This window comes from Sander vitreus, chromosome 23 (genome assembly GCF_031162955.1).
Source record: "Sander vitreus isolate 19-12246 chromosome 23, sanVit1, whole genome shotgun sequence".
Lineage (NCBI taxonomy): Eukaryota > Metazoa > Chordata > Actinopteri > Perciformes > Percidae > Sander > Sander vitreus.
This window is the reverse complement of record NC_135877.1, coordinates 5,798,332-5,813,608: the sequence shown is the minus strand read 5'-3', so window position 1 is coordinate 5,813,608 and position 15,277 is coordinate 5,798,332. Positions and strand designations below refer to the sequence as shown.

At 41.1% G+C, this 15,277-nt stretch overlaps 1 protein-coding gene across 2 annotated transcripts in view; it reads right to left on the bottom strand.

Moving 5' to 3' along the window:
• Positions 1–15,277, bottom strand: part of ptprz1b (protein tyrosine phosphatase receptor type Z1b) — an 81,327-nt gene that overhangs the window by 37,232 nt on the left and 28,818 nt on the right. For both annotated transcript variants that reach the window (XM_078281387.1, XM_078281385.1), the window contains exon 2: positions 8,351–8,425. In XM_078281387.1, the coding sequence (XP_078137513.1) occupies positions 8,351–8,402 (52 nt within the window). In that variant the 5' untranslated portion in view covers positions 8,403–8,425. The remainder of the gene's footprint in view (positions 1–8,350; positions 8,426–15,277) is intronic.

Sequence of the window (15,277 nt, the reverse complement as noted above, 5' to 3'; positions counted from 1 at the left end):
CTCTAATTAAAATTGTGATAATAAAAACAACCCCCGCGAGCAATCGCAGCCATTCAAGTCAATGCCTGATAATCCACCGGCCGCGCCACAGCGTGTCCCAGAAGCGTACGCAAAGAAGCTCTCCGCTCCACAAAAGATGCTAAAGACGCCAGGTCTATTTTCATGCGAGCCATGGGCCGTGCGGACAGCCGGGCAGGAAATGAAACAGCGAGATTATCCAGTCAATTTACCCAAAAGACACCCCATTCATCTTGGAGGTGGAAAAACATAATACGGCATCACAGATCGTTTTTTATAAAGACAATGCCAGAAAAGAGAAGACATGGAGTTTAACTGTAGTGCTTGGAGTGGATACCAGCTTAATAAACACGTGATTGCTCTGTAAAGTACTGTGTTAATTGAAATGTTCTGCTGTTTGCTGGGTAGATAGCATACAGTAGGTTTATTAGAGACTATTTGCTATAAATAAAATAAAAAAACAGCTGCCTGCTGTTGCTGGAACCAACGTTCATGAGAGCCGTAAGTGAACCAAAACACTGAGAGCCACACCTTTTTACATTAAATCATTTGAGCAATCGTTAATATAAAAAGATTGATTACTGGGCGCCCGGATAGCTCAGTTGGTAGAGCGGGCGCCCATATATAGAGGTTTACTACTCGATAAAGCGGGCCCGGGTTCGACTCTGCCCTGCGGCCCTTTGCTGCATGTCATTCCCCAACTCTCTCTCCCCCTTCATGTCTTCTGCTGTCCTGTCAAAATAAAGGCCGAAAATGCCCAAAAAAAGAATCTTAAAAAAAACTGCAGCTTTGTGGTCTACATTTTGTTTCACGTCTCTAAAATGATTTGATGTTATCACTGTCAGGATTATTCTAATTGCATGTAATTACTTTTCATACTGTATGCATACAGTGTTGGTGTCAGTCCTTTCATCACATAGATGACAAACGGACTTTAGCAGCATCTTCATATCGAAAATAGCACCGCGTCAAAAAAAAAAAAGAAGAAAAAAAAAGGGGGGCATTTAGCTTTACCGCTGAGAAGATAAAACATGATCCAGAAAGGCCAGCTCCATGAAACCCATGGATTGGTTACTGAAAGCTTATCAAACATGGCAAGGCGAGGACTGTAATACTATGAGACGGGATTTAACAACTCTCTGCATCTTTTATCCTCAGTTTCAACGATCGTGAGGTAAACAAAAGAATCAGGTATGTTCACGTTACAATGTAATGTAATGTAAAAATGACATGTAATGTAATCTACCAGGAACCTGCACAGGGTTTCCCCCACCATTATAATGTTTAGGTGCAGCACCCAAGCCACTTTGGGCAGCACCTAAACTGAATGAATGGAAAATCAATTTGAGTATCAAAACTAACTAAAAGACTTTCCTCAGATCTAATGATTGTAGTCGGTCCCCAGTGGACTTCTTTAACAAGTTTTGTCTTTAAGCTTTCTGAGTGTTATTTATTTATTATCTGCTCTAGCTTTTTCAACGTTTTAGACACAGATATGGGCATAATAACGGTCCAAATTGATGTGAAATTGCATATATATTTCACATTTTCCTGAGGGAGGACCCCTAAACCTTAAAATACGTGCCCTGAGTCCTCCACAAAGATTCAAATCATTGCTGGACAATGCTGCATTATTTTGTTGGAGCCCCTCTGCATTGGCACTCACACAGCATCAACACAGTGGTCTCTTTGAAATGAATGAGGCAGCTGTGTGTTTTTTCTTTCACATGCAGTGCTAATGTTGGTCTGGACACACAACCTTATCCTTATTTTTAATGTTTACATACCGGCGTATGTATGAATGTAAGGCGATTTTGATCTGTTCACACCAGCATACTGATCCGGCATTAGCATTGCCATCATTATAAATGATACATTTGATTTGACATGAAGAATTCTTCTGGGGTTTGGTAAGATGGAGCCGTCACACAGCCGCTCATGCTGTCGGTATTAGTCTAAATGATTCTGCTTTACCAATGAAGGTATGATGAAGTTTTCTTGGAAACTACTGCACTATTTAACTAAGAGTGTGATCTTATTCTTAATGTGAACACCTCCCACTTCTCTTTCCAAACAGATCATTTAGATCAGAGACATGGTTAAAGGATAGGATGTTATGAACGTATTTTAAAATCTGTGTTGTGAGTGAGTGAGTGAGTTGGTGTGTGTGTGTGTGTGTGTGTGTGTGTGTGTGTATTCCCCAGCCAAAGCACCAGGAGAATACTGAAGCTTGCATCGCCCCTGGGTAAGACTTAGTTGGAGAGAAGAGAGAAGAGACAGAGAGGAGAGGGAGGCAGAGTCGGCGATACAGAAAAAACACAACGGATTAAAAAGTACTCAACTTAAACAGTAATGAATTCAACATTTTCAGTCTTTAACATTGGGTTTGCCTTTTGCTGCTGCCGCTGCTTTATCTTCTATGCAGAATCTAATAAGATATTTCAGCTTCCACTCAGTTCTGTTTATATAGACATATAATGCTGTTTCAATACAATTCATAAAGCAAGTCGCAGCAGTATATCACTGTAATATTTCTATAAGAACGTGTAGTTTTGTTGTGCTATTTGAACAGTACCCTTTGAAAAATGTACCACGTCCCATTGCATTTGCCTGGAAGAGGAAACTCTGGGTTATCAGAGCGCACAATTGTACACAAACACACACATAACAGATGGGGCCCTGGGGGGGGGGTCTTCCAGGCAGGAGGACCCCTTGGAGACAAAGCAGAGAGGAATGACGAGGACAACATGGAGGAGGAGGAGCGGGGATGCTTTCATGCACAAACATACACAGTGTACCTGCAGGTTTAATGTTAAAACTTCTAAATCCCTTTAAAAAGCTACCAAGATATTTTGACCACTGGTCGGTCTTACCACTCTCCCTCTTGGGCCGGATGAATTTGATTAAGATGGTTGTCCTCCTCCCCAAATTCCTTCATCTTTTCCAGCACATCCCTGTACTTATCGTTGAATCATTTTGATGGACAGGGCAATATCTAAATGTCTACGGGGCAGCAAACCTGCTAGGATCCGAAAAGTGATATTACAGTCTCCGAAGGCTGAGGGGGGTCTGGCGCTCCCTAATTTTAGGCGATACTACTGGGCAACTAACTTGCAAAAGCTCCTGTACTGGATGAGCGACGACTGTGCCTCGCTACCCGTCTGGGTACATTTGGAAAAGGCGGGGTCGCGCCTTTCGCTGTGTTCGGTCCTCTGCTCTCAGCTCCCTCTGCCCTTGACGTCTGTGGGCGCATGCCCGATTGTATCTCTCTCGCTCAAGATCTGGATTCAAATTAGGAAAAACTTTGGCTTACAAGGCCCTTGTGTCTTGACCCCACTGCTTAAAAACCATGTTTTTACACCTTCAAGCTCAGACCTTGCATTCAAGGCCTGGCACAATAATGGTGTTGTCTGCGTCAAAGACCTATACAAAGATGGCATATTTGCGTCCCTCACAGAGCTCGCTTCCCTTTATGGTTTGCCAAAGTCACACCTCTTTCGCTCTTTCCAGATTAGGGACTTTGTCAAGAAGACATTCACTTTCCAAACCGCCCCCCCCCCCCCGAAACCCTGACCGATTCCCTCCTGGCGACAGACCCAACCGAAGGAAATGTGTTCCTGTACTGTATGATTCATTATGCTCGACCTCGGCGAGCCCTCGCACTTTGACAAAGGCTGCATGGGAGAGCGATCTGAATATGGACCTTGCACTGGCTATGGTTCACTTTTCCTCCATATGTGCTCGTCATGGCTTAATCCAATGCAAGGCCCTTCATAAAGTCCACTATACAAACGCAAAATTGTCCAAAATATACTCCACTGTCCAGGACGCCTGTTACAGGTGTAACCAGTCTCCTGCCAACCATTCTCACATGTTTTGGTCTTGCCCTAAATTAACTACTTTTTGTTGGGGAAGGGAGGTGACACACTGTGCTTTGTTCACCATGGATTGTGCTGTATGTCACGTGTTATGAAAATTTAAATAAATGGATAGCTCAGTAGGTAGAGCGGGCGCCCACATATAGAGGTTTAATCCTCGACGCAGCGGCCTGTGTTCGACTCCGACCTGCGGCCCTTTGCTGCATGTCATTGCCCCCCTCTCTCTCCCCTTTCATTTCTCCAGCTGTCCTGTCAATAAAGGCCTAAAAATGCCCCCAAACAAAATAAAAATAAAAAAAGCTACCAAGATTTTCATTTAGACTGAGTTAAAAACCTTTAAAGAAAGAAACCAAGCTGGCACTGGTTGGACCTATAACATTGACTAACTGAAAATATAAATAAGGGGAGTAAAATAAATCTCTTTTCTGCTATCTAGATAGATTATCAGCAACATTCTGACACAATGTTTAATATGATTTAAAAGCAAACTCAATCCAACATACTCAAAAAACTTCAGATTTAAATATTTTTAAAGCTGCTGTAATATTTTTTATATATTAACAATGGATGAAATGACTGAATAATGTGAAAGGGGTCGCTTGTAGTGACAAACCCGTAGAAGATTTTCAGTCTCCAGTTCCCCTCAGCTATACACAGCGTTTTAGAGTCTTTCAGCTCATTCTTTTGGTTTTACAGCCCAACATTTTTGTTTTGGTTCACTCTCACCGCTTTCATTAATTTGTGGCACAGAAGGCAGTGGTTTTTAGCAACAAAAAAAAGCTAAGATAAACCCATTTTACAGTACCAGCCCAGCACTAAACGCCAAACAGAGACAGATGTTTCCCCTCAGGATTTGGTGGAAACTAAAACGAAGACTATTGAACTCACATATTCAGATTGTTGCTCTGTGCTAGCATATTCACCAAAACCACTTTATAATGGCATGTCAATGCTGTGTTGACAACCTGTTGCGCTGCCCACAAGTGGCCAAAGAGTCACCACACAGTCATACACTCAACAGATGGCACAGAGCCAACACTTCTACAGATTGGGTCCTCCCTCTCAGTCAAAGTGTAAGAGGTATTAGATAGAAAACTGTTTTTCCATTGTGGAAATAAACCGTATGCACATGAGAGCAACTGATGTGAGAGGAGGTTGGAAGTGCTACAGCTGAAAATGGAGAGTCATTCGTAAAATAAAAAGGCAGAAGAAATGTTTTGTCTTATTTCGTCATCTGTCCACATTCAGTCTGCTCCAGCATTCACATTGTTAACCCATCCCCAAAAAAGACGTGTTGCAGGACAGAGCAGCTCATATTCACAAATATGAATTTGGACTTTTTCTAATGCTTTTGCCTCATTACCGGTTGACGACGCCTCTGTGTTGCTGATAGTGTAAAACATGTCTAAATGCACAGCAGTGCGCAGGTTCTAGAGATTGTTTTGTATGACATCTTAATTCTGTTAACTACGCCTTAATATCGGCTTAGGAAAAAAAAAAAATCGCCGATCATCCGTCAATATACAAGCTGATCACCAATCGACACGCGCCTACTGAATTCTCACAAAAATGTTTTGAGTATAACGCTGATAATCTGGGATTTGAAATAATTAGCCTCAGCGTGAATGACAGCAGAGAACTGACAAGCTAGTTGTGGAGCCTGAACTGGTAAGCCCTAATTAAGCTAAAAATGTATGTATGTATGTATGTATGTATGTCATCAAGTTTTAGTTACTAAGAAATGTGAACTAAAAATCTAACTAAATAACAATGGTTTGACACAAAGGGATTTTGATGTAGCCTAATTTTAAACTTTCCTTCCCTCCTCCTTTCAGCTGAGTTCTTCTTTTTCTTCAACCCTACTCTAAGTTACTCACTCTCACTCTCCTGCCCCCCTCCCACCCTCTTTCTTTTATTTCCCTTTATTTCCCTTTGTCCCCCCCTCCCCTACCTCTGACCCAACCAGAAAACTGTGCACAGTGCCTCACAATGAAGTGCGTTTCTTTCGCATGTTAATGCTTTTACTCACGACTCAGCGCACAGCACAAGGCAAGAAGCAGAGCTGGACCGAAAAAACAAGACTGTGTACGCACCAAATGAACTGAGACGCCTTCAGTTGTGATGAGGGACTTCAAAACCCAACAGAGAGGAAAATGACAAGTATGGAGTAGGCAGGAAAGAAAGAAAGATCAAGAGAGAGAGCAAAATGTAGTGAGGAAGAAGAAAAGGGAAAGGGTGTCTCCATTTCATTTCTATTGCAGACTTTTCATCATTCATGGCCATTTCAGTGTATAGCAGATTTTTAAAAAAAAGAAGAAAAAAAAAGAAAAAAACTATTACACTGTCAAACAGGGTATACGTGCCTGGGAATTGATTGTAAAGATTTGACGGCGGGAAAGAAAACAATCTGCAAGATGAAAATACATGTGCATCTATTGATATTCATGCTGCTCTGACTAATATGAGTAGACACAAGTCGGATTAAAAAAACCTCACGGGTGGACTTGCAGCGCGTGTGTGAGAATCGGGCTTGATTCATTGCATTAATATTAGTCCATTAAAACATGGCTCAGGTTTCATATTAAAACGCTGTTTGCGAGGTGTATTTCGCTGGATGTTCAGACCCACGATAAGCAATTCAGAAGTTAATGTGGTAATGTTACAATATTTGGATTCTGTTTGGGTTTTTGCATTTCATTATCGGTTTCATTAAATAATATATTTAGTCGTTTTACTCAATTTCCAAGAACGTGGAAGTGTTAGCTGAGGAAGCGTGTACTAGGGTATTTATTTTGGCTTGTAGTCGTCACTTGCACGAAAAAAAAAAAACTACACTATGATGACGATTCATCTCCAGTTAAAGACTTGCTGGTAAATTAAAGAAAATTAAAAAAAAAAAAAAGAAATAAGCGAATGCTGGCTCTGCAACTCAGACATAATTTCCTTCTTTTTTTTTTTCATTTTGGCTCTAGAACACAGCGTCGGGTATCTGTGTGTCTTTGCAAGCGTCCCTTTTAAGCCGCTGAGAGGTACAGTAGGGCTTCAAAGAACAGATCCAAACAGCCAACTGTCCTCCCAGATAAACTGTTCATGACTGCTCCAAAATGTCCCAACAAGTCATCGATTACTTCCGAGAAATATTCACAGAGGAAAATCGTGGTTTTTTTTTTATTAGTAACATCAATAATCCAATTTGCAGTCATGCCAGTTACATGTTCATGTTTCTTGTATGTATGGATTCTGTTATATAAAAATAAAAAATTGTTAATCACACAAACAAAACAAAGGCATGTGTCAAGTATCACCAGCAGTCCATTCGGGGTGCAGGTTAAGAAGTTTATTAGCTCTGCATTTAGCCCACTGATGACCTGTTGAGCGTGATCGCTCCTCCTGCTTCCCCCTGACCATTAAGAAGCTAATCTCTCCCTCCGGGACCCATTACGGTCTGTCTGTGTCCACGCTTTGTTTCTGTTGAGCACAGCTTAGCCCAGCGGGGGGCTTCGTGCTGAGTTAGCTGATGCCATCTAACCATATGGTCCGAGGCCGATTCAGGACGTCTCGCGGGAGATGTTAACAGACAAGATTCATGTGATATTCAGACTGACATTTACCAATCTGATGGAACGCTCATGTTTCTACTCTCTGTTTCAGGAAGTGTCTGTGTGATTTCGAAAGGTAGGCAGAGAGCGACTCGATGTTTGAGGCTTTCCAACAGAAATTTCTTGTACCCGATTGATGGTGGAACGATAGAGTTTGAGTCGTCCAAGAACTTAAGAGAAACAGTTCCTGTGTGTTTGTAAGTGTACAGACCTTATTGCTTTTATTTTGTTTATTAATAATAAAGGAGCAATAAAACATTAGCAGAATACGCTTATGTTTAATTGCTCCTTTATTATTAAGGCGAGACACGGCAGGCAAAAACATCGGGTTTTTTTCTTCACTGGTCAATTTTGAGATTTCGGGAGATTTGTTTTCAATAACATGTCTTCTTTCAGACTTGTGGTGAAATAAAGTCCGAAATACACATTTAGGTCTTTATTTTACTACACTTTGCCTGCTTACGTCGGTAGATTTCTCCTAAATTCAACAAAAGTTGGCGTTCTAAATCATCCCGCTGCTCCGCGATCGCTGTCTGCACCCTGTCATCACATATACCGTTGAAAAGCTCTCTCTCTCCTGTACAATGCTGTCGGATCCAAATATGGTCATTTCCTTTTTATCAGCAACCAATCGTGAAAGTAAAAAGGGGGGGATTTAACTCAAAATGCGCAATCTCGTGATTCGTTCAGAAACGTCACGTGACGTGCTCTGACATTTCCGCGGTAGCTCAAAATGTCGAAAGAAGTGCGTCGAAACTGGCAAACTGCTAATGTCCCCCCCACACACACACACACACGAATATCTTTTACAATTTCAAAAGAAAATCAGAAGAATAAGAAACGGCTCATACAGACCTGAGTAGGACCAGTCGATATCTTCGGGGAGTTTCCTCAGGCCTCGGACCATCGGCTCTGCTGCCACAACTACAGCTGAGAGAATGAGATGAAGGTGATTAGTGTCATTTTGCATTACCAAAAATCAACACAAATGCACAGACTGACGAGTGAAACAATGTCCAGCCGCTGTGTGACATATGCTGAGTGACAGGCGTTTCCTGTCATTCAGGGGACACATCAGAGAGGAAAAGTCAAATGCGCCAACACTGTCATACATGAGGTCACTGGTTTGGTTGTCTGTGTACAGCTTTGGGCATTTTTTCAGCTGCTGCTGCACATAAGTGACTTGATTCCCTCAACAGCCACAAAGACCTAAATTGTCAAAGGTGGAAAATGATTTGTGTGCAGCACACACAGGTTTCTGAATCGTAGCAGAAACAGAACACCAACCTTTGGGTCTTGCTAATAGAAACACACACACACACACACACACACACACACACACACACCCAACATCATTGGTTATCACCATACAGTAGATGACTTTACAGGGTGCAGAGGGGAACTGCTGCAGCATTAACATCATTTTTGTCAACGCACACACACGTACGCATGCACGCACAGCTACAGTGGGGCAAAAAAGTATTTAGTCAGCCACCAATTGTGCAAGTTGTCCTACTTAAAAAGATGAGATGTAATTTTCATCATAGGTACACTTCAACTATGAGAGACAAAATGAGAACAAAAAAATCCAGAAAATCACATTGTAGGATTTTTAATGAATTTATTTGCAAATTCCTCGGGAAAATAAGTATTTGGTCACCTACAAACAAGCAAGATTTCTGGCTCTCACAGACCTGTAACTTCTTCTTTAAGAGGCTCCTCTGTCCTCCACTCGTTACCTGTATTAATGGCACCTGTTTGAACTTGTTATCAGTATAAAAGACACCTGTCCACAACCTCAAAAAGTCACACTCCAAACTCCACTATGGCCAAGACCAAAGAGCTGTCAAAGGACACCAGAAACAAAATTGTAGACCTGCACCAGGCTGGGAAGACTGAATCTACAATAGGTAAGCAGCTTGGTGTGAAGAAATCAACTGTGGGAGAAATTATAAGAAAATGGAAGACATACAAGACCACTAATAATCTCCCTCGATCTGGGTCTCCACGCAAGATCTCACCCTGTGGGGTCAAAATGATCACAAGAACGGTGAGCAAAAATCCCAGAACCACACGGGGGGACCTAGTGAATGACCTGCAGAGAGCTGGGACCAAAGTAACAAAGGCTACCATCAGTAACACACTACGCTGCCAGGGACTCAAATCCTGCAGTGCCAGTACATGTCCAGGCCCGTCTGGAGTTTGCTAGAGAGCATTTGGATGATCCAGAAGAGGATGAGGATTGATTTATTTCAGTAATTCTATTCAAAAAGTGAAACTTGTATTCATTCCACACAGACTGATATCTTTCAAGTGTTTATTACTTTTTGATGATTAGAACTGACTAACTAATGAAAACCCCAAATTCAGTATCTCAGAAAATTAGAATATTGTGACAAGGTTCAATATTGAAGACACCTGGTGCCACACTCTAATCAGCTAATTAACTCAAAACACCTGCAAAGGCCTTTAAATGGTCTCTCAGTCTAGTTCTGGAGGCTACACAATCATGGGGAAGACTGCTGACTTGACAGCTGTCCAAAAGACGACCATTGACACCTCGCACAAGGAGGGCAAGACACAAAAGGTCATTGCTAAAGAGGCTGGCTGTTCACAGAGCTCTGTGTCCAAGCACATTAATAGAGAGGCAAAGAGAAGGAAAAGAGTACAAGCAATAGGGATAACCGCACCCTGGAGAGGATTGTGAAACAAAACCCATTAAAAAATGTGGGGGAGATTCACAAAGAGTGGACTGCAGCTGGAGTCAGTGCTTCAAGAACCACCACGCACAGACGTATGCAAGACATGGGTTTCAGCTGTCGCATTCCTTGTGTCAAGCCACTCCTGAACAAGACACAGCGTCAGAAGCGTCTCACCTGGGCTAAAGACAAAAAGGACTGGACTGCTGCTGAGTGGTCCAAAGTTATGTTCTCTGATGAAAGTACATTTTGCATTTCCTTTAGAAATCAAGGTCCCAGAGTCTGGAGGAAGAGAGGAGAGGCACAGAATCCACGTTGCTTGAAGTCCAGTGTAAAGTTTCCACAGTCAGTGATGGTTTGGGGGTGCCATGTCATCTGCTGGTGTTGGTCCACTGTGTTTTCTGAGGTCCAGGGTCAATGCAGCCGTCTACCAGGAAGTTTTAGAGCACTTCATGCGTCCTGCTGCTGACCAACTTTATGGAGATGCAGATTTCATTTTCCAACAGGACTTGGCACCTGCACACAGTGCCAAAGCTACCAGTACCTGGTTTAAGGACCATGGTATCCCTGTTCTTAATTGGCCAGCAAACTCACCTTACCTTAACCCTATAGAAAATCTATGGGGTATTGTGAAGAGGAAGATGCGATGCGCCAGACCCAACAATGCAGAAGAGCTGAAGGCCACTATCAGAGCAACCTGGGCTCTCCTAACGCCTGAGCAGTGCCACAGACTGATCGACTCCATGCCACGCCGCATTGCTGCAGTAATTCAGGCAAAAGGAGCCCCAACTAAGTATTGAGTGCTGTACATGCTCATACTTTTCATGTTCATACTTTTCAGTTGGCCAACATTTCTAAAAATCCTTTTTTGTATTGGTCTTAAGTAATATTCAAATTTTCTGAGATACTGAATTTGGGGTTTTCATTAGTTGTCAGTTATAATCATCACAATTAAAAGAAATAAACACTTGAAAGATATCAGTCTGTGTGGAATGAATGTATACATTATACAAGTTTCACTTTTTGAATGGAATTACTGAAATAAATCAACTTTTTCATGATACTCTAATTATATGACCAGCACCTGTAGATGCCCCAACTCTCTCTTCCTCATGCTATTTCTACTTAAGTCTCTTTCAGTTTTCACTTTATTACTCCTGTTTTCTTTTACTCTTCATCCTTCTGCTAACAGGAATGAGTCAATACTCTTTGTGATGGCCAATACAGTAACTGATAACAGAGAATCCACTGTATCTCTATAATAAAGCATAGTGTATTTATGTCAGTAACATTATCAAGTGTTACTTGCTGGTGGGAAAGTTGAATCCCAACATTAACACACTTACCCTGCCAAGATTGAATTCCCATTAAGGTGACACATACTTATAAACTAGGGCTGTCAAACGATCAAATGTTCTTAATCTCGATTAATCGTTGAATTTCTATAGTTAATCGCGATTAATCGCATGTTTTATCACATGATTAAAATTCTATTATTTTGATTTTCAGAACTGTTTTTAAGTCCATATTAACAATGGAAAGCAATTCTTACCAGTGTATCTTGATTGGGAATCAAATGAATGCAAATAAAGCGACTTTATGAACTTGATTTTAAGATTTGTATTTGTTTATTATATATTTAATCTAGTCACACATTTGAATTTAACAAGTTTGAATGCACCACGCTGTAAATTACCAGTTTCACTGAACGCACCGTCTGTGTTTTTCCGACAACGGCAGCTGCAGATTGTTACATCCCGGTGTTGAATCCTCTACAGTGAAATACAGACAAACTTTACACCGTTTAGCGTTAGCTGTCAGCATTTTAACCGTGTTTAATCCAGCTACTAGCTAGCGGTAGGCTAACGTTAGCTGCTGCTGAGTGTAGTGTTAACTAGCGTCACGTGCAGCAATGTTTCCGTTGCCTGTAACGTCTGTTTCAGAGCATCAGAGAGAAGTGCAGGCATATCAGTGGCACCAGAATGAGGCACCGAAATCCACGTTGCTATTCCTGCAACAGCAGGATGTGTTACAAGGAAGTACGGCAAAATAGTACCCTGTTAGGCATGACGCAAAGCAGAGTGAAGTGAAAATAAATGAATAAATGGCGGCATGCGATTAATACAATTAATACAATTAAAAAAATTAACGCATTATGCTCTACCCTTAATCGCGTCACGATTAACGCGTTAATGCTGACAGCCTTATTATAAACGTGTTTAATGTTTAACATAGAAATATACTTACAGTAAGCGTTTTTGCAGCCAGAAATGAACCCTATATTAGGGCTGAACGATTAATTGCATTTGCGATAATATCGCGATATGTTAAGACGCGATTTCTTAACCGCAAAGGCTGCGATTTGGTCACGTGACTCGCAAGAGCAAATCAGTCTGCACCCGCAGAGAAAGCATCAACTTAGCACGCTAATGCTACGCCGTACCTTGAGCAGATTTCTGTCATTCAAACAACTCTGAGTTGTAGTTTAAAACATTTACAGCCATTTTAATAAAATGAAGGGTTTTATTCGGGCTCGAGTCCATACATGCAGTTAATGGATACAGGCACGCAGAACTGAAGGCTCGGTTAGCAATGATTAGCTCTGATTAGCGGTTAGCTCCTGTTAGCTAGCTCCATTATAAAGATATGGAGTGGAGGAGACTGCCAAGGGGAAGGGTAACAACCAGACTGATAAATGACATTCGGGGAGCTTTCACAGCAGCGTGGCTGCGTTGTTGCAACAGTTTTATTAGTACAGTTAATCCCAGGGCAAGACCAGCAGCAGCATGCTACTGCTAACGTAACGATAGCCTCTCTGTCTCTGAGTGTGAGTGCAATGTTGACGCTGTCATGCACGCGGTACGCAACTTCATGAGGGGAGGGAGGGGCTGGAGGCAGCTCCTCTATGTGCGCTGTAAAAAAAATACACCGCTGTATATACTATATTTTTACTTATTTAACTGTCTTAGTAAAGTTCAAAGACAGTGTTTAAAAAGTGCAATCCACATGTTTACATATGCTTATTACAGTAAATGATAATTAAATGTAAATACTACTAAGTGTGATAAAGCCACATTTGTTTTTATATTTCTGCATCTGCACTTTAGTTTGTGTGATTAGTTTCTGACTTTCATATGAATGTTTACACCAGGCTTGGTCAGTGCTCAGTATACTACTGGGACTGAAGTAGTTAAATAAAAGATGATATTCATATAAATTCATGCATCACCTAATTTCATCATCACATACAGGCCTGGCCTCCAGGAAAGAACAGTTTGTTTAATCTATCTAATCTTGTGTTGTTCATACTATACAATGATTTATTGCTTGTCTTTGTTGAATAATACAGAAGTCAAAGAGCTTAAAAAATAATCGCATATTGAATCGCAATCGCAATATTTTTGAAAAAAATTGCAATTAGACTATTTTCAAAAATCGTTCAGCCCTACCCTATATGCACGGGATTATATATGTTTTAAGTGCTTTACAGTATCACTGTGCAGTGATACTGTAAAGCACTTAAAACACAACCAGATGGCATATTTCATGTGATCAGCGGGGTCACACGTGGCACAGACAGGCACAACATATATCATTTGACAAAGCCTGTTGGTGAGCTACCCTCTATATAGAGGAGAGGAGGAAGGAACCGGGGTCGCATAATACAGATATACAATACTTAGAACTCATCATGAAGGGGACCGGCACTCAACACAAAACATTCTTTCTTCTCTGATCTTTCACTGCGCACAGAAAAACCAAACACCTATCGTCCAAGAAAATGAAAGCCCTGTGTAAAGTCGGATTTAGGTCATGGACAATTACCACCATAGCCACTGCATTAGGTCTATCCATGTGGCACAGATGAACACAGTATAATCCTATTGTTTACCGTATACAGCAGCCGGATTACAACATTGGCGAAATCAGTGCACGTGCGATAGCATACACCTAGAAGGTCAGCATTAGGGCCGAAATTCATATGGATTTCAGTTCAGTGTAGTTAAATAGCAGTTTCATGTAGATGGACTAGTGGCAAATTACATAATTACTATGATATTAAAGCATGGTATTTCTATTATATATATATTTTCTTTCTTTCTTTTCTTTCTTTCAGTGCTGAATGGTTGAACAAAGAGCTAAAAAAACAGACTGGATTTTTAAAAAGCCCAAAACAATGTTTAGAAGCATTGACGCATGGCTTGGTGGCTAATAGTTATGGAAGCTCATACTTGACCTGGGGAATAACTTAATAGTCCTTCCTTAAAAGCACAATGAATAGGATTTCCTAAAACTCAATGTATAGACATTTATATATAAAAAAAGAATCCATCTCAATCAAGACTTATGACCCACTAGAAATGGGTGGCGGTGTCTGTATCTGCAGAGCCCTTGCCCTCTGCCTGTATTTTCTTATTTTGCTGTGTTTGGGACGTTTCTGGGCGTGAACCTTTATAAAAAAAATTTAAAAAAAGAGGTAGCAACCAGGTACCAGAGCACGCAACCAAGTGGAAGATACGAATATGGAGGAAACAGCACCGAAGAACTACAAATATAGCAAAACGCAAAGCGGAAAAATCTTGTTCCAAAACGAGAGTGAACCTGGGGTTGGCTTTCACCCGCTGGCAAGCGTACCGTAACCCTCGCTGAGCCGGGGAGGAGGGGTCAACTTTGAATGTTAAAAACCGCAACCGACAAATCCTACTCATTCTGCCTTCAAACGAAAAGAAAATACATTTTGGAAATAAGAAACTGATTTGAATATGCAAGTAATGGAAATGATAAATTGAGTTTATGGCACATGATCAGAGACTTTTATTGTGCCAAACTGTACTGACAGGAATGACAAATACTAGAGCAATATATTATAAAGCAACAATCATGGCCGGACCAGGCTGACCTGACCACATGCAGCTTGCTATTCTCTTTTATGTCTGTGTAATCAGCGGATGGTGAAAGTTGACTTAAGAAAGAAGAAAGGAGGGAAAAAGAGCAAAAAGAAAGAAGAAACTTCACAAATATAACATTCATTAGGAGACAAAAAAAAAAACAAAGACCTGGATGAAAAACAAATATAGACAGA